The sequence below is a fragment of the Oncorhynchus keta genome, chromosome 14, assembly GCF_023373465.1.
Source record: "Oncorhynchus keta strain PuntledgeMale-10-30-2019 chromosome 14, Oket_V2, whole genome shotgun sequence".
Taxonomy (NCBI): domain Eukaryota; kingdom Metazoa; phylum Chordata; class Actinopteri; order Salmoniformes; family Salmonidae; genus Oncorhynchus; species Oncorhynchus keta.
The window spans coordinates 43,496,267-43,510,369 of record NC_068434.1 but is presented as its reverse complement, the minus strand read 5'-3'; the positions used below and the strand labels follow the sequence as shown (position 1 = coordinate 43,510,369).

The 14,103-nt window shown below is 45.8% G+C and overlaps 1 protein-coding gene across 2 annotated transcripts in view; it reads right to left on the bottom strand.

Annotated features, from left to right (window-relative positions):
• Positions 1-14,103, bottom strand: part of LOC118393484 (F-box/LRR-repeat protein 17-like) — a 331,937-nt gene that overhangs the window by 176,752 nt on the left and 141,082 nt on the right. For both annotated transcript variants that reach the window (XM_052461810.1, XM_052461809.1), the window contains one exon: positions 9,719-9,849. In XM_052461810.1, coding sequence (XP_052317770.1) covers positions 9,719-9,849 — 131 coding nt within the window. The remainder of the gene's footprint in view (positions 1-9,718; positions 9,850-14,103) is intronic.

Here is a 14,103-nt window from a genome sequence, read left to right as displayed (position 1 = left end):
TTGAATTGACCTTAACCAACTTTAGGTTCTGACCCCAAAACACCTGATCTGCTTCCAAGACAGTGGGTCGTATAAAATGAGTCGCGACAGCTGGGGGTGAGACCAAAAAAACTCCATCGCCAGCAGGTCGACCACAGGCCCAGGACCTTTTCCTTTAAACGGCCAGAACTGGTAACTGATAAATTAGGGGGAAAAGTACATTTTACGGAATCGTACCTGATACCCAGTACAGGAATAGGGACGGAAGTGCCTCTGAACTAAACAGGCTCAGAAGAAGACGGAAGACGTAAAAGAGCGAGCGTAGCCTGAACGATACGCGTGAGCTAATCTTCTTCAAGGGAAAGAAAGCGAAGACAAATATAGGACAGCCTCTGCAACTGATGAGTGTTATTACATGTGGCACAATCAATTGGTTTTGTCTTGTCGTTCTGGTAAAGAACTCCAATTGATGTTCAAAAATGTCATACCTATTATTGTAACTGTAGTCTTATAGAGGTATTACTAAAATAACTCGTAAGTCAGGGCTTAGAAGACCATTTTGTCCAATAACTGGTGCCCATTTAATAAGTGTACACACTATCTTACCATCTGACACCCTGTGCGAGGAGAACCTTAGAGCTACTTTGCTAGAACAATTTGACATCATGAGTTTGCTCCAACGAGGCGTAAAAATGCTTTGAAACGGACACCTCTGTACCCACGGAAAGTGTGACAAGAGTGCTACCGTTCTCAAAAGTCTTGGCAAAATGTCAACAAAACTATTGGATACAATGTAACGTTGTCATTTGATAAAGTATAGGATTGAACATAGAGTAGAATTACGTTGATTAGGATATCACGTTCAAATAGACTTACTATTTAACAGCACTTTGAGCATATCAGATCATCAGAATTATCTGACCGAAATTGATCGCAATGGCTAACAAACAACTGTTTTGTTTATACCACCAGAGCCTTGATCGGCCCTGGTGGTATAAACATCGTGCTAATGATTGCACTAGGCGCTTCGATGTTAAACCGCCAAATGTCTAATGAAATTAAACTGTGTGTGTTACTCGCAGAAGCAATAAAATCATTTGAGGACAAAACTCTCAACCAGTCCTCTTACAGTCTGACTGAGACTACCAGCAATGTATCCCACCATGTGGCCCCGGATAACACCACAGAGATCTTATCTTCTCTCACGCTACAGGGGTCCCAAATGGAACATAAATCCAAGCTATTGTTAAACTCACAAGGCGATAAGGCTATGCCTGTGAGATTAGATTTAGCTAATTTAACTGACCTAGCAGCTATGTTCAACACTTGCCAATTACAAAATGACACATAAGAACAGTCCCAAGTCATGCGTTCAGAAATGGAACAAATAAAAACTAAATTGTTAACCTACAAGTCCCAAGTCTCTAATCAGCTAGAAAAGTTGAATGAGCTAAATCAGGGCCAAGCAAAGACTGTGAGCAGAACCCTTTGGGGAGTGGGGAAAGGGAATGTTTCTTTTCAAAACAAAAGGCAATGCCCCACCTCCCGAGTGACACGGCGTTCTGCGTCGCAGTGCATGAGGCGTCACTACAGACCCGGGTTCGATCCCAGGCTGTGTCACAACCAGCCGTGACCGGGAGTCCCATAGGGCGGTGCACAATTGGCCCAGCGTTGTCTGGGTTAGGGGAGGGTTTGCCTGGGGGGGGCTCTACGTGTCTCATTGCGCTCTAGCGACTCCTTGTGGCAGGCCGGGCACCTGCAGGGTGACTTCGGTCGTCAGTTAAACACTGTTGACTTCGACACATTGGTGCGGCTGGCTTCCGGGTTAAGAGGGCAGGTGTTAAGAAGCGCGGTTTGGCGGGACATGTTTCGGAGGACTAATGACTCGACCTTCGCCTCTCCTGAGCCTGTTGGGACAAGATCATAATTGGATCGCAATAGGATATCAAATAATTGGGGATATGGGGATAAACCATGTGTTTGATACCGTTCCACTGATTCCGCTCCAGTCAATACCACCAGCCTGTCCTCCCCAATTAAGGTGCCACCAACCTCCTGTGATTGACACCTAGGCCTACTGAAACATTCCAGGCAAAACTCCACACACTCAACCAAGCCAGAAAGCTTGTGAAAGACATTGAACATTTTTGATCCGTCACATCCTTAAGGCTCAAACATGAAGTCAAACTTCAAAAATCTCAACCATTCTCTGCATTTACTGCCACAGATCTCAGAAGATGAGAAAGTATACCTTCTCAGAACTACCACTGGTAGGACAGTTCATGGTTCTATTAAAACAGATGTTGACTTGCTATGCCGAGCCCTAACTTCTGGGTACTCAGCTCTGCATGACAAGAGAAGGAGGAGTTTAGTAGGCTTAAAGTTCAGCCTTTCATACCCATTACCAAAAATCCGCAGAAAAGTACAAATATGATGGGACGACCTAACAGAACGCAAATGAGGTTAAAACCTATTGGAACCCGAGTTACACAATAACTCTCCACAGCTTCCTCGAACTAAAAGACCAACAAAATGTGACAGCATCCCGGCCTCGTTCCAGCGTCCCCCTACTTCTTCAGGCCAACCCTTAAGTCCTAAATACCTGATTAGTTAGGTATTTAGTAAATAAATAATTAAACTCAATTTTGTATTGCTGATTCAACTTGTTGGCCAGGGTTCGGGAAGATACCTGAAAGTGGTAAATTCTTGGATGAGACTGAAATAAGGTGTCGATTGATATTGACTGCTATTGACGTAAAATATTACTAGGTCTAAGAATTTATTCGGAAGATAACAGCTCTATAAATATTATTTTGTTGTGCCCCGACTTTCTAGTTAATTACATTTACATTTAGTTAATTACATTTACAGCTCAATCAGGTAATATTAATTACAGAGAGAGGATTTTATAGAATAGCATGTCATATCACTTCATCCGGCATAGCCAAAGACACGACACTGGTAAAGTACTCAAATTGATTCTCAAAAGAATTCCCACCTTCAGATGAGTCAATGTTTTACTATTATTGTAATTCTAGTCTTGTAGAGGTATTACTAAAATAACCCATAAGTCAGGGCTTAGAATACTATTACTGTAATTCTAGTCTTGTAGAGGTATTACTAAAATAACCCATAAGTCAGGGCTTAGAATACTGTTATTGTAATTATAGTCTTGTAGAGGTATTACTAAAATAACCCATAAGTCAGGGCTTAGAATACTGTTATTGTAATTATAGTATTGTAGAGGTATTACTAAAATAACCCATAAGTCAGGGCTTAGAATACTGTTATTGTAATTATAGTCTTGTAGAGGTATTACTAAAATAACCCATAAGTCAGGGCTTAGAATACTGTTATTGTAATTATAGTCTTGTAGAGGTATTACTAAAATAACCCATAAGTCAGGGCTTAGAATACTGTTATTGTAATTATAGTCTTGTAGAGGTATTACTAAAATAATCCATAAGTCAGGGCTTAGAATACTGTTATTGTAATTATAGTCTTGTAGAGGTATTACTAAAATAACCCATAAGTCAGGGCTTAGAATACTGTTATTGTAATTATAGTCTTGTAGAGGTATTACTAAAATAACCCATAAGTCAGGGCTTAGAATACTGTTATTGTAATTATAGTCTTGTAGAGGTATTACTAAAATAACCCATAAGTCAGGGCTTAGAATACTATTTTGTGCAATAACTGGACTGGTGCCCCATTAATAATTCCATAGTAATAGGTGTACACACTACCTTATACACACAATTCATGAAGCAATTAACATCCCACCATGCTTAGGGTCGTATATAAAATTGCTGGGCAGGCCATTATTTTTGCTACCACGGCTATGCCCCCCCATAGGATGACAATGCCCCCAACCACAGGGCACGAGTGGTCACTGAATGGCTTGATGAAAACCATATGCCATGGCCTTCTCAGTCCCCAGATCTCGACCCAATTGAAACTCACGGGAGATTCTGGAGAGGCGCCTTGAGACAACAATATTATGGTATTTAGCGTGAACGAATGGTGTCGCATCCCTCCAACAGAGTCCTAGATACTTGTAGAGTCTATGCCAAGGTGCATTAGAGCTGTTATGGCTCGTTGTGGCCCAACGACCTGTTAAGGCACTTTATGTTGGCGTTTCCTTTATTTTGGTAGTTACCTGTATATTCACGCTAAACACACATCACAAGTGCTGCTCCCAGTCTTATTATTAGTGCACAATACTGCACAATTTAAACACTTGCCCCGCAATCCCACACAACGCGTGTAAATGTTGGACTACAAACCGTGCCTTGGTGTATTATAATTTAATGTTTATTCTATTCTACTGAGCTATTTACTTTATGTCCGTGTTCTTGTCTTTCATGACTTCGTATCGTTGTTGTATTGTGTCCGAGAAACAAAAACTGCAGGTGAGCATTTCATTGGACGGCGTATACCATCTGTATCCTGTACCTGCGGCTAATACAACCTTAACACCGAACACAGGCAGGGTTAACGTTGAGACATACTGATGTACCAAGTGTCTATAGCGAGGCAGTTTTACTGACCACTCTTCACCATTCTCGAGAGGAGGAGACGGTCTGGAACTGAGGTAATGTTTTTAATATGACAAACACAACGTCTTTGACTGCTATCCCCTTTGTTTCATCACCTTCTATTTGACCCGTATCTCTCTCCCTCTCGTGTAACATTACTGTTATGGTGAGAACAACATGCTGAACAACATGCAGTGTTGACATGCTTCGGGTCATCACACGAAATGCACTACAATTTTCAGGAAATTAAGAATAGCAAACAAGGACCTCCCACTGTCCCAGTCAGACAGGCATTTGGTCGAATGTTAAGGCACAATGGTTTGAGAGGTGGAGAGAAGGCGTTAGAGGGGGGGGATAAACTGCCAGGGTATTTTACCTCCCCTTGGGTCCTGTATTTTTGATGACACCTCATTTCATCACGCACGGACGCACACCTCATGGGTTCCATCTATCTGATGTCCCCATCGGGGGGGAATTACACCAGGAAATAAGAGATCATTTTACACCTGTTTACCTCCACACACAAACACCCCGTCTAGGTCAAGCCCCCCAAATACCACAGTGGTAATCTAGCAGCAGGGAGGTAAATGGTAAAGAGATGGGATGTGGAAGAGGGGAGGCACAGGTGGAAACTGTTTCTGCTAGATGACTGATTGCTAGTGGTGATTGCTAATGCTTTCGTAGAGTGACTGTGTACTGTGTACTGTGTACTGTGTACTGTGTACTGTGTACTGTGTACATGCATGTGCGCGGCTCGCGCGTGTTTATGGGTAACCAACTCGTTATGGCGGATCCCATGTCTGATTCCGAATCATATTGCTGGGTGTCTGTCTCCCTTTTCCGTCTCACTCCGTATCCCTCTGTCTCCGTCTCCCTCTGTCTTACACCGCAGCGTTACGTTCGGACATGCTAAACTAGGCCTGTCCAGGAGAGGAACACACCCATGGAGGTAATCTCATTGTCAAACAGACACCCCTAACACAATCTCTCTCACACCTCTCTGAGATATGTGACATTTCATAACGGTAAACCAGATTATCAATTTGATTTGCTCTCTGGGCCCTTGGGCACTCAGCAGCAGATCGAGCCCAGTAGGTTATACAGTACATCTGATATACAGCCTGATATACAGTCATACAGCCTAGGATTTATACACCTTGCAACTGGGGAAATCAAGGTGGTAAACTCTCCCCTAACTCTCTCTCTGTCTGTCATCTCTCAGCCGTAGGCTCGCATCAAATCAAATCAAAGTTTATTGGTCGTGTACACAAGTTTGCAGATGTTATCGCAGGTACAGTGAAATGCTTGTGTTTCCAGCGCCAACTGTGTAGCAATACAAAACAATACACACATCATCCAAAAAGGTAATAAATATATATATCTGTGTGCGCACACTAGGTGGCCAGTTTATTAGGTACACCACCCCGTTCACGAAAATGAATTGCTACTACAGACAGTGAGTAACCTGGCCGTGGCTTGCTATGTAAAGCATTAGACTGGGCAAAACGAGTGACCTCTGCGAGCATATTATGACCATCGGTGCCAGGCACGCCGGATCCAGTATCTCAGAAACGACCCACCTCCTGGGCTTCTCACGCGCGGCAGTGTTTAGGGTTGTGTAAACTCACTATATATACACACAGAGTATACCAGACATTAAGAACACCGTCCTAATATTGACAACAGCCTCAATTCGTCGGGGGGGGGGGGCATGGACTCTACAAGGTGTCGAAAACGTTCCACAGGGATGCTGGCCCATTTTTGACACACACGGGAAACTTGAGCGTGAAAAACCCAGCAGCGTTGCAGTTCTTGACACAAACCGGTGCGCCTGGCACCTACTACCGTACCCCGTTCAAAAGGCACTTACATCTTTAGTCTTGCCAATTCACCCTCTGAATGGCACACACACGACCCATGTCTCAACAATCCTTCTTTCACCGGTCTCCTCCTCTTCATCTACACTGATCGAAGTGGATTTAACAGGGGACAGCAATAAGGGATCATAGCTCGGTCTACGTCATGGAAAGAACTGGTGTTCCTAATGTTTTGTGCACTACATAGTCATTGAACACCGGTCACTTAAATAATGTTCACATTCTGTTTGACCCGCTTCATACGTGTAGGCTGTATTCTAGCCGTGGCTCATCCTATATAACGACTGACGCACACACCTTTTCAATGCATATAACTGTCCACACATAGCGGCGTATAAAACGTAGGTACTATAGTGCGGAAAGCTGAGCTGTAGTCGATGAACAGCATTATTCCATAGGTACTTCTCTAGTCCAGGTGGGATAGGGCGGTGTGCAGCGCAGCGGCTATTGCGTCGTCCGTAGATCTGTTTGGGCGGTATGTGATTTGTAGTGGTGTCTAGGGCGCCGGTGGAGGAGACATGGTTCTTAAATACTGTACCCTCTCGAAGCACTTCATGATGACAGAAGTGGGTCGCTTTCTTGAGTACGGGAACAATGGTGGACATCTTGAAGCAAGTGGGGACGATATGTTCGTAAACACTCCAGCCAGCTGGTCTGCGCATGTTCTGACGACGCGGCTTGGGATGCCGTCTGGGCCCGGCAGCCTTGCGAGGGTTAACACGCTTAAATGACTAGCTTACGTCGGCTACGTGAGTAAGTATGTAAGCATATAGGCTCATCCCCGCCGTAGGCTCTCTCGCCCTCCCCAGTCTCGCCCTCCCCAGTCTCGCCCTCCCCAGTCTCGCCCTTACACCGCAGCGTTACATTCTGACATACTAAACTAGGCCTGTCCAGGAGAGGAACACACCCATGGAGGTAATCTCATTGTCAAACAGACACCCCTAACACAATCTCTCCCACACGTCTCTGAGATATGTGACATTTCATAACAGTAAACCAGATTATCAATTTGATTTGCTCTCTGGGCCCTTGGGCACTCAGCAGCAGATCGAGCCCAGTAGGTTATACAGTACATCTGATACACAGCCTTATATAGAGTCATACAGCCTAGGATTTATACACCTTGCAACTGGGGAAATCAAGGTGGTAAACTCTCCCCTCTTGCCTTGCGTCTCTCATTTTCTCTCCCCTAACTCTCTCTGTCATCTCCCAGCCGTAGGCCCCAATAATCCTGTACACACCCCTCGCCCCCCAGCTCCACCAACACCAGTTAATGTCATTATAGGGCATAGGGCCGGTGTGTGTGTGTGTGTGTAAGGGGTGAAGAACGGTAACGTCTCGCGGCCCCCTCAGAGTAATCTGGCACACGTCATGTTTTTATTTTGATTTTTTATTGCTGGAGTATACTAGAGTCCCATAACCCTCTAAGTCCAACCATTCCAGCAGATTCATAGATGTATAACCTGGTACGGAGCTGAGAAACCGAGGAGGCTGCAGCCGTTGTATCTCGGCTGCATAGTATAAATACAGTAGTGTGTTAACACTCCAAAAGCAGCCTGCTATACCTCAAGGCAGGTAGGCTGCTGCCAGGGACATACATCAATACATAAAGCAGATATAAATCAATATATTAAAAAAAGAAAGATAAATAAAACAAGAGAGGGTTTACTCAAGCCACCAAAGTCATGCCTCTAAAGGGTTGGTTTTTCCCTCTCTCTCTCTCTCTACAGTAACTCCCACTTCCTCCCAAAAGGAAAATCCTATTTCACCTTTTCCCTCCTCTGGGACGTGATCCATGAATCCAGCCAGCGGGTTATTTGAGTCTGTCAATCATTCCAGAGAATTGGAAGCGCCAATGAGGAAAAAGCTGCCAGAACCTTCTCTCCCCCTTCTCTCTCCTCCCCCCTCTCTCTCTCTCTCTCTCTCTCTCTCTCTCTCTCTCTCTCTCTCCTACCCCCTGTCTCTCTCTCCTACCCACTCTCTCGCTCTCCTTCCCCCTCTCTCTCTCCTACCCCCTCTCTCTCTCCTTCCCCACTCTCTCTCCTTCCCCTCTCTCTCTCCTTCCCTCTCTCTCTCTCCTCCCCCTCCTCTCTCTCCTTCCCCTCTCTCTCTCTCCTTCCCCCTCTCTCTCTCCTTCCCCCTCTCTCTCTCCTTCCCCCTCTCTCTCTCTCTTCTTCCCCCTCTCTCTCTCTCTTCTTCCCCCTCTCTCTCTCTCTTCTTCCCCCCTCTCTCTCCTCCCCCTCTCTCTCCTTCCCCCTTCTCTCTCTCTCCTTCCCCCTCCTCTCTCTCTCCTTCCCCTCCTCTCTCTCCTTCCCCCTCCTCTCTCTCTCCTTCCCCCTCCTCTCTCTCTCCCCACATTCTCTCTCCTCTCCCCCCATTCTCTCTCCCCTTCCCCCCTTCTCTCTCCCCTTCCCCCCTTCTCTCTCCCCTTCCCCCTCTCTCTCTCCCCTTCCCCTCGCTCTCCCACCCACCCCTGAGGGTGAGCAACGTTTGTAGTTCCATCACAGAAAATGTCAAACATGCCATGGAACAAAATCTATGTGCCTGTGCGTGCACGCCTGGTCTAGAACTGGGAAAGAGCCAACTGGCTTGACTCAGTCCCACAACGCATCAAGCATGTGTCATAACACAGAAATCCCATCCCATGTCAGAGTTGAGTTTCCAAGTCTTTTTTTCCACCTCCTCTACTCTCCTCCAGCCTCTGAGACTTGACTATAGAAACTATCGTAATAAATATCAATACCTGTAGCTCAAGAGAAGTAACATACGGTCCTTATGTGGATGCTAGCAAGCAGGCTAGCTAGTGCTAAGTATCAACAGCCAATCCAGTAGGGGCGGGAAGCTATAGTGAGCTTCAGATCTGTCAATTGCGCCGTGATATCGCTGACAAATTTGCATCAAGTTCAGCTTTCCTCGTTTCTTTGGTCCCGCCCTGTTAACGCTCCCTCGCCCAACGCTCACACTGCCCGACGGTCCCCCCCTCCCACTTGACTTCTCTCCATTGAAAATGAATGGGTTCTGGTGTTTCATCGCCCCCTAACATGTTCAGCGGGTGCGTACTGCTAGAGGAAGCAATATCCAGCGATTGACAAATAGCCCCCTACACAGTAACACATCAGTGCAACACAGAAACTGTCATCAACACAGAACCAAGAGATGAAAAGCTCACGACAGCAATTTCACACACCATCACATTCATAATATAGGAGCAAAGACGATATGCTGCCTTCACTACAGGAAAATAGCTATGATTCCAGGAACACACACACAAGCCCTAAACTCACAGAACATTAGTTTGAAATGTAGGTGTGTGTGTGTGTGTACCTGTCGTTGATGCTCCAGTTGAGACAGAGGTTGAGGGAGCTGAGGTTCCTACACTTCCGGACCACCTCCATCACGGTCTCGTTGTTGAGCTCGGAGATGTGCCGCAGGTCCAGGCTGCTCAGGTTACGCAGCTAGGTGATGGGACAGAGATAAGAGGTTCAGTAGAGACACACACACACGTTCTGCCTAAATATACATCGCACTTCAATCAATCACCTGACCAAACCTGTGTGTACATATGACCTCAACCAATCAGCCCAACTACCTCGTACCCCAGGACACTTGTACTGTGTATAGCCTCGTTGTTATTTTGTGGTAGTATTTCATTTTGATCTATTTCTTTCCTCCTGAACTGCATTCACGGTAAATGTCTGCACTTACGTGACAAACAACATTTGATTTGCACCGCGAGTCCTTCAGCACAACAAAAGTTACGAGAGGATTACCAACTCAACAAGAAATAGTAACACAGGTATATTTTCTCTGATACACACTCGGCAAGGAGGATGGGATAAGCCTACGCACACACACACACACACACACACACACACCAGGAAGGCAGGATGATAAGTATTATTAAAACATATACCATTTCTAAAACGCACAACGGGGAAGCAGGGTGGAAAATGTCACAGTCATGGATACACACAAAACAAGCTTCCAGTAGGTATTACGATTAGAGGTATCGTTGCCTGCTCTGTGGGCTTCTCGTCAAGACAGACTGGTAGAGGAAGGAGAAGGGCAGGGCAGCCTGGAGAATCCCTGGATCTGCTTCTCACTTGACACACGCAGAAATAGAAATGGTGTCTTGTTTTTATTCGTCAGAGGCCGTGCAGTCTGAAAAACATCCGGCATGACCATGTGGCCTGGTAAATCCATGATGCAATTAACCGTAGAGTCCACAGTGGCTTTACACACACGGGGTCGGCAGCACAGGGAGGAACCGTTGTCGCAGCCATAATTAGAATGCATAGAGCTTAGTGCTGGGTCACATGGACAGCTACAGAGGTGGACAAAAATGTTCTACTGAGCGAGCGAACCAAGCCCCCACCTCTTCCACTGTACATAGAACCCCCCAAACCCCTATAACGGATTACAAAGCAGCTCTGGGGTCCGTACACCCTCCTCCCCCCACATCTTATTTTTCCTGGTCTTTCACACAATGTTTGCCTGCCCCAACAGGTAGTTTACTAGGCAGTCCCTTAGCCTGCTGTCTACGCTATACCTAGGCCCTCCAACATATAGCTTCACAGTCAACCCCTACCCTAGGCCTGTAGACCACCCACCCAGGACAGAAAACAACCCTACCAGCCAGGAAGATGAGAAATAGATGCTTCACTGTCGCCTCCTCCCTACAGAACAGACACCTCCTCCCCACTGATGGATCAAGGTGTGACACTTATCTGTTTGTAGCGGATAGTCCCGTGAATAATCCTCCACTGTAGATCAGTAGAGAGAAAGAGAGAGGCAGAGACAGAGGGAGAGACAAAGGCAGAGACAGAGGCGAGACAGAGACAAAGGCAGAGACGAAAGCAGAGAGAGACAAAGGCAGAGGGAGAGGCGAGACAAAGGCAGAGACAAAGGCAGAGACAGAGGCGAGACAGAGACAAAGGCAGAGACAGAGACAAAGGCAGAGACAGAGACAAAGGCAGAGACAGAGACAAAGGCAGAGACAGAGGCAGAGACAAAGGCAGAGACAGAGGCGAGACAGAGACAAAGGCAGAGACAGAGACAAAGGCAGAGACAGAGACAAAGGCAGAGACAGAGACAAAGGCAGAGACAGAGACAAAGGCAGAGACAGAGACAAAGGCAGAGACAGAGACAAAGGCAGAGACAGAGACAAAGGCAGAGACAAAGGCAGAGACAGAGGCAGAGACAAAGGCAGAGACAGAGACAAAGGCAGAGACAGAGACAAAGGCAGAGACAGAGACAAAGGCAGAGACAGAGACAAAGGCAGAGACAAAGGCAGAGACAGAGGCAGAGACAAAGGCAGAGACAGAGACAAAGGCAGAGACAGAGACAAAGGCAGAGACAGGGACAAAGGCAGAGACAGAGGCAGAGACAAAGGCAGAGACAGAGGGAGAGAGAGGGAGAGACAAAGGCAGAGACAGAGGCGAGACAGAGACAAAGGCAGAGACAAAGGCAGAGACAGAGACAAAGGCAGAGACAGAGACAAAAGGCAGAGACAGAGACAAAGGCAGAGGCAGAGACAAAGGCAGAGACAGAGGGAGAGAGAGGGAGAGACAAAGGCAGAGAGAGGCGAGACAGAGACAAAGGCAGAGAGAGACAAAGGCAGAGGGAGAGGCGAGACAGAGACAAAGGCAGAGACAGAGGGAGAGACAGAGACAAAGGCAGAGACAAAGGCAGAGAGAGACAAAGGCAGAGTCAAAGGCAGAGAGAGACAAAGGCAGAGACAGAGGGAGAGGCGAGACAGAGACAAAGGCAGAGACAGAGGGAGAGAGAGAGACAAAGGCAGAGACAAAGGCAGAGAGAGACAAAGGCAGAGACAAAGGCAGAGACCGAGACAAAGGAAGAGACAGAGGGAGAGACAAAGGCAGAGACAGAGGTAAGGCAGAGACAGAGGTAAGACAGAGACAAAGGCAGAGACAGAGGTAAGGCAGAGACAAGAGGCGAGACAGAGACAAAGGTAGAGACAAAGGCAGAGGGAGAGGCGAGTCAGAGACAGAGGCGAGACAGAGGGAGATAGAGACCCGGCAATATGATTCAGGATCAGACATGGGATCAGCCATAACGAGTAGTATATAACATCTTTCATTATGTATATGGTGTCCCAACAGCACATCATTTGAAGCATTCCATATGTAAAAATTAAACTCAATACAAAATAATATTTTAGAAACATTATAAAGGCTCACCTGATAAATACATATCCTAAAGAGTGCCCCAGTGTTCGACTTTAGATTGAAGGGTTAAATTATTCATAGAATGGCTGGTGTGTGTGTGGGGGGGGGTGAGATATGGCTGCGTTGTTGGGAAAACAAAGAAAATGCAGAAATGCATGTAAGACAAACCTCTCACTCGCGGTCTCGGTCTAACACCCTCTCTCTTGTGATGTCAAAAGTCAAAAGGCTCACCTGCACGCTCTCACAGACACACACATCATGTTGTATGGCTATTTAATCTGGGGCCAACACTAAAGCACAACTTCAAAAGTGGAATTTGGTCTTCAAATATGCTTATCTTTGCCAAAATAGAGTTTCTTGGCCAGCCATTGATGTGAATTATCCAACGAGAAACCAGGGCAACAAACACTCAGTTCTGATTGGCCGGTGTGCAGCTGGGTTGTATGCGAGTGAATTAGCATAGGACTGCATAAATGAGGAGAGAAGCACAGTCACGGCTGAGACTCAAACTTTGTTAAACTCAACTCAAAAATACGACGGGGTAAAATTCTACATTTTGGAATGCGGCTGGAAATATATCCCTAAATCCCTCAAATAAAGAAATAAAATCTATGTCAAGAAAATAAAGGTCAAATGAGTGAAATCCATCACGTTGAAAGGAGCGACAGTATTTGTTGTCTCACTGTTGATAGATTATAATGAATAGAGTTGTCGGTCCTTTATGCATCAGGATAATGAATCACTTATAAGATCAGAGTTGATACTAATTCATTACACTGATCACAGAGAGCGAGAGAGTGTGTGTGTGTGTGTTGGCATGTTTTCCCTCATTGGCGCTGCTTTTTACCGTAGCAGTTTCACTCCTGTGAGTTGGCAGGAAGGGTTGTCTGATTATTCACAGTGTTAATAAAAACACCAAACCTGTGAAACACAGCTGCTCTGGGCTCAGCCTACACACACGCCAGAATTTCCTCACTTTTGTATTAATCACATTGGGCAACCGAAGGTCCAGTGAACTATTGCCATGGAGAAAAAAATAGCTTTTTGGGTTTATTAAAAATTCTGTATTTTCTGTCCCAGTGTGTGAGATGATGAGCGGAGCTCGAGGTTAACACCACATTGAAGTCTGTTCACTAATCAATACATTTACAGTCAGAAAAAAAGAGGGAATAAATAAATGCTAGCAGGTAGCCTAGTAGTTAGGCCAGTAACCAAAAGGGGGCTGGTTTGAATACAAGAGCCGACAAGGTGAAAAACCTGTTGCTGTGCCCTTAACATTTACATTACATTTAAGTCATTTAGCAGACGCTCTTATCCAGAGCGACTTACAAATTGGTGCATTCACCTTATGACATCCAGTGGAACAGCCACTTTACAATAGTGCATCTAAATCTTTTAAGGGGGGTGAGAAGGATTACTTTATCCTATCCTAGGTATTCCTTAAAGAGGTGGGGTTTCAGGTGTCTCCGGAAGGTGGTGATTGACTCCGCTGTCCTGGCGTCGTGAGGGAGTTTGTTCCAC